Here is a 16,057-nt window from a genome sequence, read left to right on the forward strand (position 1 = left end):
GTCCTTCCGATGTGATTTTTGGTCTCTAGTCAAGAGAATAATGGAGTCACAGAAGTGTTATTTAAAAACTGCATTTAATTAATACAAATGTCGCACACTTCCACCACCCCACGAATGGCCACCTCATCTTAATTAAGGAAACGGAAACTACTATGACTCAAATCTTCATTCTGTGATGTGTGTGTCTAGACAAGTTTAGGCAAACAGCAAAAGGTGAGAGGTCCCGCCACCAAGCCTACACTTCAAAAAAGGCACAAAGCTAACTCTACTCTCCACCTAGCAGTTCAGTCTGAGCTGCCGAAATTTAGTCCAATTGGTTCTTCAACTCCAAATAATGTGGGCTCCTTAGGGCCATGACAGCTGTCCCTCGACCACAGTCCTCCCTGTGGTCCCTTCAGTTGGCTCGGGCAACTCTGGTGTTGGAGCCATGGAAGCTCAACATGGTTGTCACCAACTCTGGAAGGTCAAAATTGTGTTTCCATCCCCAATCCTTCCGGGCATTGCTGTCGTCAAAGCTCATTGGCCAACTATCCGCTGGGAAGAGACACAGAAGAGCAGCCTAAGTTATTCAGGCTCCAGATCTGCAAAAAGGTCTAGAACATTTTATATAAAGGTCAATCACACAAGGCTCAAAAAAGGAAATTCATTCCTTTAAAGCAGAATGGCTACTATGTGCACACCTGGTCCCCTTCATTGGTTGGAATACTGTGTTGCATGTCTTCTGTCAGGCACTGAGTTTTCACACGTTACTAAAATGTCACAGTTTTGTAAGGAAGGAATCTGATATTTGAAAAGGTGCTCTGGCCCCTAAGTGGTGCAGTTACTGTGTTTGAAAACCCAGTGCCGTTTCTGTGCCACCTTACCTGCTCCCGTTTTCCCTTGCTTTGTGATTAAACTGCAACACTGGTGGAATGCTGACAAGATGTGTTTTTGGAATAGAAGCATTTTATCCACTTCTAGGTATCATTTCCCAAAATTGAAGCATCTGTTGGCTTTGGCTCAACAGCAACTCCTTCTCCAGAATGTGTCCAGACCCTCGGGAAGGAGCCGTGCTCTCCTCACCCTCTAAGGTTTATGTCCTCAAGGGACTCACAGTGAAGACCAATGCTTAGTGTGGCTTTGAGAGACTCTGCCTGCCACGAGGTACCAACCTATGGCCTGTCGAACAGAATCCACATTGTACGTGATCTGGAATCCCGGCACGTGCTTAACTACTTCCTGGGCCAGCTCCTCAGGGGTGAAGCTCATGGCGTTGACATTGTACGTCCTCATGGACAGAGACTCCGCAGGGGCCTCCATCACCTCCAGGGTGGCCCTGAGGCAGTCGTCGATGTACATCATCGGAAGCCGCGTGCCAGCTCTCAGGGTGCACTCGAACCTGCCATTCCTGGCTGCATCGTGGAAAATCTGGATGGCATAGTCTGAAAGACAGTCCCATCTGTGGGTTTTCTCGTAACAAAGTAACGAACAGACCTTTTGGACCAAGGCTGTGGTTCTCAAATGTTTTAGTCTCAGAACCTCTTCAGATTTAAGAATTGAGGACTCCAAAAGAGATCTGATTAATGTAGGTTATGTCAACATTTACTGTGTTACAGTTAACTGAGAATTAAAAATATTACTACATTTTTAAATAATAATAAACCTATCACATGTTAATATGTATGATATTTTATAATGAAAAAGAATACATTTTAACAAACAAAGAAAATTTACTGAGAAGAATGGCTTGCTGTATATTTTGAGAATCTCTTTGGTGTCTGGCTTAATAAGCAGAAGGCTGTAGCCTCGCTTCTGCTTCTGGTGAGTCTGTTCTGATGCCACACGCCACGTCACCTCTGGAATTCTCCACAACGCACTTGTGAAAAGAGCCAATAACATCTCAATATTGATAGGAAAATTGTTTTTGGGCCCCTTGAAAGGGTCTTAAGGATGCCCAGGGGATCCCTGACCATACCAGGAGAAGCACCATATTAAGAAAGCAGCTTTTTAAAAGTAACCAAAACCAAACTCTCTTTTAAAATCCCTCAGATTTTGTCAAGTATTTTTTATATTCTATGTCTGGACTGCTGATATGGGAAGGATCCCTGATGTGGGAGTTACTGAATACAGTGCATGTCTGAGTCCAATATTATAATATAATGATAGTATTTAAGTTCTTTTCAAATATGCAATGCACAGAGTCTAATTTAATAGAGCTCTCTGTCTATATTAAGAAACAAAGGCTATATTCAAAGAGACTGCTGCTTATTGGGGTTCTTCCTATGTCGTAACAAATTTGTTCTTGAATTTTATCTGTTTTAGTCCAGCACTGTGAGTGGCCAATCCTGAGCTGGACTGACAACACTGCCCTTTACAAGTGTAAGTCAACAGGGTTCAGTGCACTTCTCAGATGCACACTGGGGAGAAGAGACAGAAACTCCACTCAGCACATTGCTGAAAAGACGACTCAACACAAGGTAATTCATTGGCCACAGAGAAAATTCTTCCTAGCACTGAGAAAGCCTAACACATACAAAAGAAACAGAAACTATACTTACCAGTCGTTCCTCCTCCGGGTCGGGAGTCCGCTGAAATGATTCCCGGATATCTCAGGCATCGGAAATCTAACCCATACCGGTAATAATAATACTAGGAAAAAGACAAAACTTACTCAAAAAAATAATCTTTTAAATCAGAGAGAACAATGCAAAGAAATAACAACCTTCTCCCGAAATATCACTCCATGCAGTTATGCTAAAGGACTGTTGAAGAAAACAAAGTCTTCAGAGTTTCCAAGAGTCACAACTTGAGGTTTTATCTTCAAAGAATCACAATTTGGGTGATACGTCAACACTGTACATTATAAACCAGCCTACGTCCTCTCTTTGGAAAGGAGCTAAAGGAGCTACTGCTCACTGTCCTACAGGCCCTGCGTGGGCACGTTCTGCGCCGCACAGCCTTGGGAAGTCCAGGGGAGGGCTGTGGGTGAGGGCGCCGACCGTGACACACCAGTGAAGGACTGGACACCAGTGAAGGACTGCGCACCGAAAGAGCAAAGACGAAGTGTATAAAAAATAAAAGCAAAAAGATGTTTGAAGTTTTCCATAATAAAATGTTTTAAAGTTACCACCAATAACTACCAATGTCAGGCGTCTGAAAGAATGGTGCAGTAGAAATTAGAGAGGAGTGAGTGCAGGGGAGCCTGCGGGGCGTCTGGGAAGTGTTGAGAGTTATCCCAGCTGCAGAAAGGGGGCCACGCCACGCCGCCAAGGAATTTGTCAGGAGCTAGACACCTGCCACTTGGCCAACAGGGTAAGCGAAGAGAGCACCTCTGGGGGTTGGGATGGGAGAGAGGAAAAGTTCCTCCAGGGATGAGTCAGCAGATGTTTGAGAATGGGAAAGGAAACACAGAGTCCTTTTGCTCTGGGTACAGGCAGCAATCTCGCTGAGCGGTGCTTACTTCTCCCATGAGCTCCGCATGGACCTTAGACACCCCATAGATGGTTCTGGGTCTCTGAATACAGAGATCAGGGGTTGGGTTCCGGGGAGAAGTAGGTCCAAAAGCCCCGATGGTGCTCGGCACAAACAGTCGCACGTTGTGTTCTGCTGCAACGTCCAGAATGTTATGCAACCCTGAAATGAACAGACATTGTTATCACAATCCGAAAAATCTCTTCTTACCAAAGAACTGGAGAAACTGGCAAACAGATCACACTGGGCCAGAGCCAGCTGCCTACCCGTTATATTCACAGCCCTCGCCAAGGGCACGTTTGCTTCCCCGACCGCGCTGAGCAGAGCGCTGTAGTGAAACAGCCAGGTGACACGGTTGTTCACCACGACCTCGCGGAGACTCTTGTCATCCAGGATGTCAGAATAAATAAACGGGCCTAGAAGAAACACACGGTGAAACCACAGAAGTGCAAAAAGCTTAGGGTCTGAAGAACTAAAGGGGCCTTTCTCCCTTCCCCCGCTGACTTGTGCATTTCATTGGTAACAGTTTGGGAACTAGGCCGGTTGGACACCACACAGCCTATTTCTCATGGAAGGAAAACAAGCCACGGCCACCCCACAGGTAACGAACAACAACGCTTCTACAGCACCTGTACATGCAGGCACTGTTCTAAGGGCTTTAAATATATTTCACTCTCACACAGCCTGGAGGTAGATATAAAGTACTGATGAGGAAACTGAGGCACAGAGAGGTTAAGGAACTTGCCAGGATTAAACAGAACAAGTAGAAGACCTGGGGTCACAACCAGACACCTGGCTCCAGAGTCACTGCTGTCAATGACAACCCTGCACGTGCAGTGATTCCACTCTGTTTAAAAATTGCATCTTAGGTCCACATGCAGCTCTGCAAGACCCAGCAGCAGCCGGAAGCCCCTGGGGCTCCTGAGCTGGGGTGGAGTTGGGGGGTGCCGAGGACCTTAGACCCCCTTCCCCGCCAGCATGCCACCATGCCAGTAAAGGAGCCAGCCCCACCCCCTTTCTCCCTCTCCCCCGCTCAGAAACATCTCAGCATGTAAAAAATAATAATAATAAATAAAAACAACATATATATATATGTAAAAGAAAAAACATTGCATTTTAAGGAAAAGAAAAGTGGGTTTATTTAGAAAATAATAGGAGCTTTTAAAAGGAATAGAGAAATGGGTTTATTTAGGGGAAAAAAAGATGCCTTGGTATAGAAGAACCACAAATCATAACTTCATCAAATTAAATTACATTAGCAGTAGAGACTTTGCTCAATGCCAGTTCTCCCCACTTACTGTAAATTGTGTCTCTTCCCCACAGTAAGCAGCAGAAGGCTGGCACTGAACTAGGAAGGACTAGGACACACTATAGAAACATTTGTGAGACAGCAGAAAACTCAACTGGAGGAGTTCGAGATTTTTTGCGTGTGCAGTTGTTTTAAGACCAACTCTACATTGTAACATCAGGCCAAATTTCTCCAAAATTTTAGTTCCTTTTCCTCACTACAAAACTTGACTTTTGTTTGTGTTCTCTCTGACCCCATAAGTTAACTAAAAACTCAAAAAGTCAGGAATCAATGTTTTTATTCCAAAGATGTTATTCCAACATCAAAAGATATTATCCCAAAACTTTACTTCAAGTTCCGAAGAGCTCTCCTGCTCTGGTTCCACTTGAACAAGCAGCAGCACTAAAACATAAGGAATATTTTCAAATGATGTAATTGTGCCTCAATAACCTCTTCTCTGAATCACAAACCTGGTTACGTGCTGGCGAACATACCAGTTCCACAAGCCCCCTCTCCCAACTGCACTCTGAAAATTAAAGGTAAAAACAAAAGCAAGGCCGTCGACCTCTTACCACTGTCAAAGACATGATCAGGTGGTTTCCTTATGTCGGACAAGATCACATTGTCCTTCCCAAATCGTTTCCTGAAGGAAAAATCAAAACACACAAGTTGGCAACTTCTCAGATGTAACAGGTTCGACGAAAACTGTCATTTCCTCTCAGCCTCCAAATCCTCCTTCCTGTCCATTCTCCACACACGCCTTTGGTTCCTCTCTCACACTCGGGTCTCTTGTCCTACCCACAGCCCCAGCTTCTGTTTCTACTCTCACCCTACTGTCAACCCTATTTTGTCCCCAATTTCTTCCTGGTACCCCTGGAGTTTTTACCTCTCCCTCCTCATTCTTCTCTCCCCTCCTAACCTTTTCTCCCACCCCCTCCAAATCCCACACTGTTCCCTCCCAGTTTCTACAGGTGCTTCCCACCGCCCCCAAACAACTGAAAGGCAGGTGATTCATTTGGAGTTATGTGTCTCACTTTGCCCAAGTTAGGAAAGAGAGGGAGCAAAAGGCCAGCGTGGGGACATCAAGGCAAGGGCCTGCAATAAGCCCGTGACAGTAGGAGAAAAAATGAAATGATTTCATTTTAGACAGCTGTTTATACATATCTTAAAATGGCAAGGGGCAGGAGGAGAAGAGAGGAAAGCCAGCTAAGTGGTGCTGAAGACAAGCTTCCCACATGTCGGAACTTAGACTTTAAGTTTCACGTTTTCAGGGCTCTTACCTCAAAAGTTTAGCAAGCCCCACTCCCAGCTGGCCAAGACCCCCTAAATGAAGAAGAAAATAAGTGAAACTGTAATCCAGATCTAACCAGTTCAACTATTCCCAGAATGCAATAACCAAATGAGACTATTTTTCAATCTTAGCTAATTAGATAAAGTCCAGGCTGAGCTGATATAATTGCTGCTCACTTGTCCTCTTCTCAGCAACACGTGCAGCACTTAGAACATGGCACGACCCCCTTCAGGCCTGTGTTGATACACAGGCAATGTTAGTTCCAGAGACAAAACTCTGCGCAGCACGGAGGGGCTGAAGAAGAGAGAAGAAAGGACACGAGGGAGAAAAAATCATGTGAAAGCCAGACGTGGGTCCAGAACTTCCTCGGGTAGGAACTCATTCCTGGCCTTCATTATTCTGGTGGGCTCTGAGTTTGTCTGCTACAAGTTCCAAGAACATTCAAAACCAAATACAAATGGTTTGATAGCAACCTCTGGGTGGGGTTCCAGAATCCCATCCTGTGGAATATACTAAAAAGCATATGTACTTCACAGGGCCTGGTTTTCCAAAGCCTGGCAGTTGCGAATATTGACCTTGCGGAGGACTGGAAATTTCCCTCAGGCTATAAGTCTCTGTTGCAAGATAAGGATTGTGGCACAGCAGGTTGCTGGCTCAAAGACAGACTAGTTACTGATTGTTATGTAAAGATACTGAGAAATTGCCGTTAAGAAGGAATGTTTGCTAAGATCAAACTGTTGTTCATAGAACCACTTAATTGCCTTACTGGAATGTCATCTGGCTTGTTTCACTGAAAGTTACCAGCCTATACTGTTAAACTATAACCCCCCACCCCCCACCCCGCCCCTTTGTTCTCTTCCTGTAACTTCCTGGTCTGGAAAAAAATGCAGGAAGAAAACCCCAATTCAGTGTTAATTTCCCAACGGAAGGGTTGGCTCTTGCTTGAGCATTCCCAGGAAGATTAACCACTTTGGGGCCTCTCACTGCTCAGTAGAGATGGGCTTTGAGTAATCCTTTGCATCTCTGTCAGCCAGGGGGAGTGGGGTGACAAATCCGTGGGGGGCAAAGCAACGCAAAGCAACACCATCGTCTATTAGGACTGGACTGGGATATGAAAGGGCAGAGAGAGGGACATACCAAGAAGTCATTTGAAAAAGGGGTAGATAACTGAATTGGGAAGGAGCCAGTAAGAAAGCTAAAATGAGTGGTGTAGCTCCTGGGGGGCGGGGGGGGCCTTAAAAATGCCATTGACAGGCATGGGGAGCAGGGGCTAGGAGCACATTTGAGGGAGTACGACAGTAAACTTCACTTGGGAGAAACTGATGAGGCAGGAGATATAAAAGTGGGATTTCCTGTACATATTTGTTAACACAAGACTAAAACAGACCAGGACGCCCTAGAAGATGCTTCATTAGTGGAGATGGAAGGAAATAAAACACAGACAGCAAGGTAGGCACATCAGGGGAAACACACAGAGGGAAATCTACTAAGCCTGAAACCCCTTTGCAGCATGAGAAGAGGAGGAGGCAGTAAAAGAAACATACACACGGTGAGGAAAAGAGAGAAGGACACTGACGTAGAGCCAAGGGAAGAAAACCCTGAAAGGAGGAGAAGGAAATAAAATGTGGCAATTGAATCAGAGATGGGGTCGGGCTGGCTGGAGCGGTTTGCAAGTGACAGAGCAAAGTCTGGAGTGAGTAGGATACAGAACCAGTTGCTGGACATATTCTAGGTAAGGAGGATCAACAAGCCTCCCTGACCAGCGATGAACTCAATGGCAACAACGAGCTGTATGGCATCAAGGGCGACAAGTTCCTCAGGCAAACACTTACTTACCTTCTCTATTTCCAACACACAAACATGCAGTAACAGTTTGGGATGAATGACACTGAGTTTAGTCTGAATGGCTTGGCCAAGGATGTGCCTGCCTCCAAAATCAACATTCTAGTCTAGGCACCCTTCCTATCCATTAGTCTTCACTTCCCAGGCCGATCCTGACATGAAAGGAAGCCAAGTTCCAGAGCAGCTGTTTGGCCCCCAGGTTCCTAGGTCCCTTCAGACAACAACAAAAAAATTATAGCAGGGAAAGCGAGCGCTGGCAATATGTCAAAGTAAGGATTTTTGATTTGCAATGTTCTAGAGAAATCCAATGGTAGTGTTTGATCAATAAATGTTATTTACTCTAATCAAAATTTTTACATTATGAAATACCTCATTCTGAGATCCTTTTCTTAGTGTAGTAAATAAATCCAGACTCTGGATGTTGCCTAGTCAAATCTGCTTTTGCTGTTTTATCTGCTGCAGGAACAAGCAGTAGAGGGAGGAATATCACACATTCCGAAAACAAAGGCACAGTCACACAGAAGCAGTATAGAAAAGAAAGTAAGAATCAAGCTGCAAAAGTGGAAAAAAGAAAAGAAAAACCAACCTGTAATTAGGATTCGTGGATGGTCTGTGTCAGAGAAGGAGGCAGAGTGGAAGTTGGCGTCTGCTGGAATTTGCCGAGGGAAGATGCCCAGAAACCGGGCCAGTAGGACAGACGTCCGGCAGCCACAGGCTGGGCTGTGGGCCATGTGGCCCGCCACCTGCCTCAGCATCCTGATGACCAGCACTTCCTTTTCAAATACCCTGTAAGAGAAAAGAAACAGAGTCAGCTACATAACCTTTTATTCTTCCAGCCCCTCAAAACATAAACTCTTTAACTGAAATTAACACTAAGATTGTCAGTGAAGAGCAAAGCCATGTTTTGGGATTCATGAACTGAACTAAAGTGATGGCTGAGCTCACTCACAGGAAGCCTACTATGAGCCGGGCCCTGTGATAAAGGGATAAAATGTTGCTCACACAAAGTCCAGGCAAACAAAGGGCCAAACTGAGATTTAGGATTGACATCCCACAATGCTGACATCAACTGTAGTGGAGGTTACTGTATACAGAGCCACAAACACCACAAAAACAAAGTCGATGGGTCCTAGTGAAGGTTTTAAATCTTGACTGCAACTGTTATCAACTTGTCCACACTGTCTGACGGTACAAACAGATCCCAGATTAAATAACGTAGTGCCCTGGAAATCTTGTGCCAATACTCAGTTGTTATCTTTGAAACGAACCAGACTAGAGAGGCAGATGGTTAAGATAAAAACAGCCCCAGCAATATTTCGGAAGCGGTAAATAATTTTTGTTTTATGGCCATCTCCTAAGAAAGGATCATTTAGAATGCCACTTTCTTGTTGCTCCCAAGATCACATATATCCTCCAGTCTAGCTCCTCTTCCTCATCAGCTTCATCACTGGCTGACCATGACACCAGTCCAGGCCTGAGGAGGTCAAGATGGTCAAGATTTCCATTCTCTCCATTCCACGCCCAACACCTGGGCAAGCATGTCACAAGAAAAAATCAGATCCGCCCAATTCACTCCACTGGTTCTGACAGCAAAGTTCCCGCCTCCCTAAAGACAGGCCTACGACACGCCACACATCACACATCACCCCGCGGCCTCCACCTAGTCCCCTCAGAGAAATGGGAGATGAGCCTACAGTGCCAACTCCAGCACCCCACCCCTCACAAAGAGGTAACCAAGTTAAGATCTCAACCATCTTATATTTTATTATAAAGGGAGAAAAAGGAAACAAACCACAGCTAAAGACAGTTCCAGTAAAATCAGGACTTAATGCCTCGAGGACATTTAAGACAGTGATTCTAAGTTAAATTGCCAGAGGCAGCAAAAGCTTTCCCACAATTCCTAATCATATCCAAACCCAAATTAGAGAAAACAAAAGGAAAATAACATCTTCTGAAAACAATCCTTCACACGCTTTACTTCTGAAAACATGTCTTTAAGGGTCACGGCGGCAGGAAGAGCCCTGGAAGCTTTGGTTGGGTCAGTGGGTTGGCCCTGCAGGTCCCCAGCATCTACAGCACATCTAAGGCCCTTCACATCCCGGCTAATGTTCCCAATGAGTGAGCAGAAGAGAACCTTCCTGCCACGGGCACATCTCTGGTTTCACAGGGCAGGGCGCCAAGGTGGGAAAGGAGGTGTCCAGGGTAGGCCACCTTCGAAAAAGCATGGAGCTTTTCCTCAAGAATCCCTGGGAGGATCACTTTGGGAAAATCATCCCAGCAGGTATTGTTGGCACCTGAGACCAGGTAAATGACACGAAGAAGCCAAGTTCTTGTTTCAGCAATTTCAAAGGGATACTGACTGAGAAAGCCCAGAGAGGACTGGATTTCCCAGAACATTTGAAACTCAAAAGACCATTCCCAGTGCCCAAAAGCAAAATAATGAATGGCCACAGCTGAAAAGAGTTTTGTTTTGTTTTTTAAGGTTGAAAAGACTAGAGTCAGGGAAAAAGAAAACCCGAAGACGCAAAATCAGTACAACTGTGCATCTCCTCTTTCCCCACAAGAGAGAGCAGAAAAAAGGCACCTGGCCGACTCTGGACTCTTCCGGTTCCAGTGTCCTAGTTCAGCAGTGTGGAGGATTCATAATCGAGGTGGTTATTATTCCACACTTACTAGCTAAGTTTCTAATACATAAAACTTGGGGGACACAATTCAAGCTTCAATGAGTTTTGGGGGGACACGGTTCAATCCACCCCATACTGTATCACTGGAGACTGGCAGCACTAGCATTTCTTTCAATGCTTTTTCATCCAAACGAGGCTTTATTGGGTGTTTCTCCAGCCAATGCAATTTGATAACTTATCCTGTTTGAGACTCCAGTGGCTTTTTCATTTCTAGTTTGAAAAGCTGTAACAAATAACTTTCAGCTTTTAAAGAGCTCATCATATCTACAGTCAAACCATCGAATTCCTTTTTCTTCAGAGGACTCTGAATGGTTGGTCTCAAAATTATGCTACTGGCACCACGACACTATTTGAAAAGGTTCTGTGCCATAAGACACATAAGGTAAATTACTAACAACTGTGAAGCTGAGGAACACTTTCCTTATTTCTTAGTTCTGCCCGTTTCACTCCCTCCCAGGAGTTAGCACTCGATATGTTCATCAGCATTTAGACATAGATGGTGCAGCTGTTGAGTTGAAAAGTCGTCTTCTAATATCCCCCTTCTAAGCCAATTAGCTACCCTTAAATATAAAAACTACAGAAACTAAAATCCCTTTAATAGAAAATATTACTTGAGTAACGAAATAAACAGTTCAGTTTCTCCCATTACACTCTCACAATACGCTTGTGACACCAGATGTGTGGCGATTTCTCCCCACAAGCAAGCAGTTCTGCAGTGGACACCAGCTAGGTGTCCTCTAATTCAAATCTATTCCAACGTTATCTACCTGGAGATAGCGTCAAATCCCACAGGTGGAGGGCTCAATCCCCAAGACTTCCTCCCCTCTTCTTCTGCTGCCAATCACAAGCTACGCAAGCAACTGGCTACAAATTGGGGTTCCCACAATACCCTCTTTGGGTTTGATTAATTTGCTAAGTGGCTCACAGAATTCAGGGAAACATGTACTTACCTTTACTGGTTCATTACAAAGCATACTGCAAAGGAGAGAGATGAAGAGAAGCATGGGGCAGGTGCAGAAGGATGGGGCACAGAGAGTCTCCAGGCAAAACCCTCCGGGAACCTCCTCGAACCTCCTCATGGTCAGCTATCTGGAAATTCCTCTAACCCTGTGCTCTTGGTTTTTACGGAGGCTTCATTCGTAGGCATAACTGATTAAATCACTGGCCACGGGTGACCAGCTTAACCTTCAGCCCCCCTCCCCTCCCTGCCCGGAGGTTGGGGGATGGGACTGAAAATCCCCAATCTGTCTTTCCAGTGACCAGCCTGAAGCTACCAGGGGCTGCCAGCCATCAGCCAACTCATTAGCATACAAAGAGACAGCACTTAGGAGATTCTGAGGATTGTAGGATTTGTAAACTGGGAAAGGGGCAGGAATGAGGAGGAAGACCACACATATAACTGAAAATATCACATTGTTACATTCAAAGATAATTTTATATCATTTAAAAATTTAGAAAAGTTTTCAAATCAAGACTACAAAGTGTACTTTTTGTTGTTTTTCCGCATAGGCACAGGAAAACTGGGATTTCAGGGTAATAACATATTGAAAGTGAGGTCACAGAGATAACAGCAGGTTTAAGCGAACATAGAAAGTAAACGCACAGTAGAAGTACTAAGAACAGACTGAGCTCATCTCTGAAAATGCACATATTTATGCCCCAAGCCTGCAACATTAGCAGATTCTACAAACACAAAAGCACACAAGTACACATTTTGTTAGCCATCAGAGGAAAAGCTCTCCTCAAGTCCTGTAGCCTCTGGAAAACTCTGTACAGTCACGAGTGGAAGAAAAAAATGGCAAATGACAACTCACTGTTCTTTTAAAAATAGTTTTGACCTCCTAGACCCTACAAAAGGTCTCAGGGACCCACACCCACACCCCCGTTCCCCAGATCACACTCTGAGAACAAGCTGTTCGAAAGTAAAATTTGCTTTGCCAAGCTAGTTATTAAATGTATAGAGAAAGACCAAAGAAGATTCTCAGTCCCTCCTTCAGGATCAAGTAATCGTCTATAAACTTCCTCTCCCGCACCTTGTTTACTTAACTGCAAGGGATGAAAAAGAAACAGGTCAACAGACTCTCCTCCACAAACAGTGGAGCCCCTCCCCAACGCGGGCCTCTGTGGGGTGGTCATCATGCAACGTCTTCCACCGACCAGTAAATGCACTTACCTGTATTAACAGCCGCAGAACTCTGAGGACGGAGAAGCTTTCAGAAGTGAGGGGGCTGACTGAGAGATCCAGGCTCAGAGCTCAGCCGGCCTTGGAGATTGATTGCACGTGGGTGGCTGGTTAAGGGGTGGGGTTATATTAAGATCTCTAATTGAGCTGCTGCAAGAATGCGCTTCCTGGAGCAGCAGGTCAGGTGGGAAGACCAGTGAGTTTAGTTTTGGACGCACTGGTTTTAGGTGCCAGGAGCCAATACGTTTGCCTCTTCCAGAAAGCTGTGAGCTCTGCTGAGCATGTCAGTACGCACTGAACACCGGGGCTGAGAGGCCGGCAGTAAGAAGAGAGCATTAGGGGTTTGTCTTACCAAAAAAAAAAAGAAGAAGAAGAAGAAGAAGAAAAAAACCTAATGCCCCTGTTCTCAGAAAAAATTACTTCAGTTTCTGGTGGGGGGGGCATAACTCAATTGTGATCGCTCTTAAGATAGATAATTCTGTTTCAGGAATATTAAAGTTCCATTTGAAATACTGAAGGCCAACAAAACAGGCCTTTTCCCTGAGAATGTACTGTCAGTTTTCCCCAGTGTTCTGCTGTCATGAGATTGCCCCAGATTTCTAGCTCAAATCGTTCTTAGCCACGGAGACAGCAAGTAAAGATGCGTCAGGTAACGTCCGAGCACGTTAAGCACGACATTGAAAAGTGTTCAGCCTCCCGCAATGAATGGACAATGAAAAGGTGGTCTATACACACAATGGAAATGACTCAGCCTTAAAAAAAGAAGGAAATTCTAAAACATGCTACAACGTGGATGAACCTCGAGGACGTTATGGTCAGTGAAATGAACCAGTCACAAAGGACAAACTATATGATTCCACTCATGTGAGTCACTTAAAGTAGTCAAAAATCATAGAAGCTTAAAGTAGTCAAAAATCATAGAAGCATAAAGTAGAAAGGTGGATGAGAAGGGGGCAGAGGAGAGGAGAATCCAGTATCAGTATCGAGAGAGCAGAGTCTCCGTTTTGCAAGATGAGAAAGTTCTGGAGATCTGTTGCACACGAATGTGAACACTACTGAACTGTACGTTAAAAACGTTCAAGATAGTAAATCAGACGTTATGCGATTTTAACCGCAATTAAAAATAAAATAGAAAAATTTTAAACATCCAGCCCCAAGCGCTTCCCCTGCTGCACAGCCGGCTGTCCCCTGCTGGCCTCGTCCCTGCTTCCAGCCCCAGGGTCTCCAGCCGCGCGCTCCGACGGACCGCTCTCGGGGAGGCGGCGCGGCCTGGGGACACCTGCTGGCCCGCACGGGGACTAGCCAGCGCGGCTCCCCGGCCCCTCCGTCGCCGCTTCTCCGCTCTGCTCTCAGTGCAGTGCGCGCACCAGGCCACACGCAAGGCGGCCCCGGCTTCAGGTCCTCTGAAGAACAGCGCGTGCACCCTCCTAACTGACAGTGTGACCAGCGAGAGAGCAGGCAGCTCCTGTGCCTGGCGCGCACCTGCGTTCCTGAACGCTCACGGGACCCACGGCGCCCTGAGGCTGGGTCCTCTCCCCGTTTGCAGGACCCGGCGGCCGGCCCAAGGTCGCAGGTAGCAGCCACCAGAGGAGGAGACGGAGCTGCGCCCGGGACCGAACCCTCTTTCCACCGCCCCGGTCCTGCCCTCGGGGGAAGAGGCACGACCGGCACCCGGGAGAGGAGGGTACAATACCCCAAGGTCGCGCGGGCGCGGCCGCAGACGCGGCGGTCACAGCACAGCGCGGCAGGCGACTGCGGGGACTAGGTCCGCGTACGGGCTCCACGTTAGTTCTTGCTTTTTCAGTCTCTGCGCTGGTGAACTGGGCCTCGCCTGGGGCGGTCGGAAAGCGACAGGCTCGGGAAGAGCCCCCAGAGCCCCGAGCGCGACCCAGAGGGTCCCGGAGAAGGAGCCTCGGCCAGGCCCTGCGGAGAGGGGGTGGGTCCCGCGTCCTCGGAGACGGCTTCCGGGACTGGACCGCCCGGTCCTGTGGGAACAACCGTGCCCACCCCTGTCCCCCGGCGAGCGGAGCTCCTCCAAAGAGCGGGCGAGCGGCTGTCGCGCCCCGCAGCCCCGTCCTCCGCGGCCGCGGGTCACCGGGGAAGGAGGGGGCACTGGGGAGGGGGCGGGGGAGGGCCTTGTAGCCGTGGCCACCCCCCGCCCTCGCGGCGCGCCTGGGACGCGAACTCGCACCTGGGGAGGACCGGGACGCGGCAGCTCCGCAGGGCCGGCCGCCCCGCAGCGGGTGGGGGCAAGGACTGCGGGACGCGGCGGGGACAGCCGGCAGGATTTGCTGATGGCCATGTCCTGGGTCCCTATGCACGGACCTGGAGTGAGCGCGTCACCTTGGTTTTCCAGCCGGGACCGCCGAGGCTGCGGACGGCACAGTCAGCGTCGCCCGGGAGCCTGGCGCAGTCCGGGAGTGGCCGCACACGCTCCAGGTCCAAGCGCGCTGTCCTGCGGCGGTGGCACGTCAGGCTCTCCCAGGGTCCTCATTCTCTCCGCGTGAGGGTGCGCTCCAGACCAAGTGACGCAGAATCCCCCGTGAGGGGGGCGTGGAGGAGAGGCAGGTGGATCCCCGGCGTGTTTCTTTAAAGCTCCTTAGGTGACCCCGATGTGCTGGAGATCTGCTGATCTACCTTAGGGGCTCGGGACTCAAAATGTTTTCCCGGAACAAAGGAGCCCCCGCCCAGATCTACTGGATCGGGGAATCTGCCTTTTAACAAGATTCTGCAAGTGATTTGCAGCCACATCAGAGTTTGGGGAAAACACCTCTAAGTTCTCTCCCAACAATAAGAATCTATGACTTCATGACATGTCTAATTTTCTGCTTTGCAGACTAGCAAGACCACATGAACTTTCTCTCATGTGACGTGATCCCTGCGTCTGGGCACTTGAATCTGTGGACACTGGTCAGCTCAGAGTCTCCCTGCCTGGAGAATGCTATCAATGCAGCCTAAAACAAATGTGGTTGGTTAGAGCTGGTGCTGATAACTCCCAGGTTCGGTGTTCGATTCCTATACCCGCGAGCTGCCAAAAAATTTAAGAATAAAGTGACTACAGTTTGGTGCTCTAGTGAACTTCCCACAGGGGTGGGGTTTTGAAATCTTAGTTACAGACATTTAGCCTTTCAAGAGACTTTAGAGATTGTCCAGGCCACTGTGCCCACTGGAAGAGGCGAAGCCCCCCAGAGAGGTGCAGAATTGGCTCAAGACCACAGGGGACCAGAATGCTGACCCCGCGAAGCTGTCCCTGCAGCACTGCCCTTTTTTTTTTCTCCTTTTTCTTTTTTGTGTGACCGGTAAGGGGATCGTAACCCTTG

The 16,057-nt window shown here is 47.4% G+C and overlaps 1 protein-coding gene across 1 annotated transcript; it reads right to left on the minus strand.

Annotated features, from left to right (window-relative positions):
- Positions 1-394: 394 nt before the first annotated feature.
- Positions 395-15,039, minus strand: LOC134370676 (L-threonine 3-dehydrogenase, mitochondrial-like). Its single transcript, XM_063087699.1, has 11 exons — positions 14,745-15,039; positions 14,220-14,568; positions 13,934-14,164; positions 8,458-8,657; positions 6,019-6,061; positions 5,311-5,381; positions 3,717-3,866; positions 3,440-3,612; positions 2,538-2,628; positions 1,152-1,421; positions 395-534 (listed from the first exon to the last, which is right to left on the minus strand). Exons 1-11 carry the CDS (start codon positions 15,037-15,039, stop codon positions 395-397), a joined length of 2,013 nt encoding a protein of 670 aa, XP_062943769.1.
- Between the last annotated feature and the right edge of the window lie 1,018 nt (positions 15,040-16,057).

Source organism: Cynocephalus volans, chromosome 2 (assembly GCF_027409185.1).
Source record: "Cynocephalus volans isolate mCynVol1 chromosome 2, mCynVol1.pri, whole genome shotgun sequence".
In the NCBI taxonomy this organism is placed as follows: domain Eukaryota; kingdom Metazoa; phylum Chordata; class Mammalia; order Dermoptera; family Cynocephalidae; genus Cynocephalus; species Cynocephalus volans.

What these genes read in the sequence shown, in the direction of transcription:
- LOC134370676 (XM_063087699.1), bottom strand. Translation starts at nt 15,039, where the DNA reads ATGGCCATCAGCAAATCCTGCCGGCTGTCCCCGCCGCGTCCCGCAGTC. An exon ending in GGGCTTGCTAAACTTTTGAG is followed by an intron (nt 5,382 to 6,018) that starts GTAAGAGCCCTG and finishes TTTTTCCTTCAG; the next exon opens with GAAACGATTTGGGAAGGACA. An exon ending in TGATCATGTCTTTGACAGTG is followed by an intron (nt 3,867 to 5,310) that starts GTAAGAGGTCGA and finishes TGTTTCTTCTAG; the next exon opens with GCCCGTTTATTTATTCTGAC.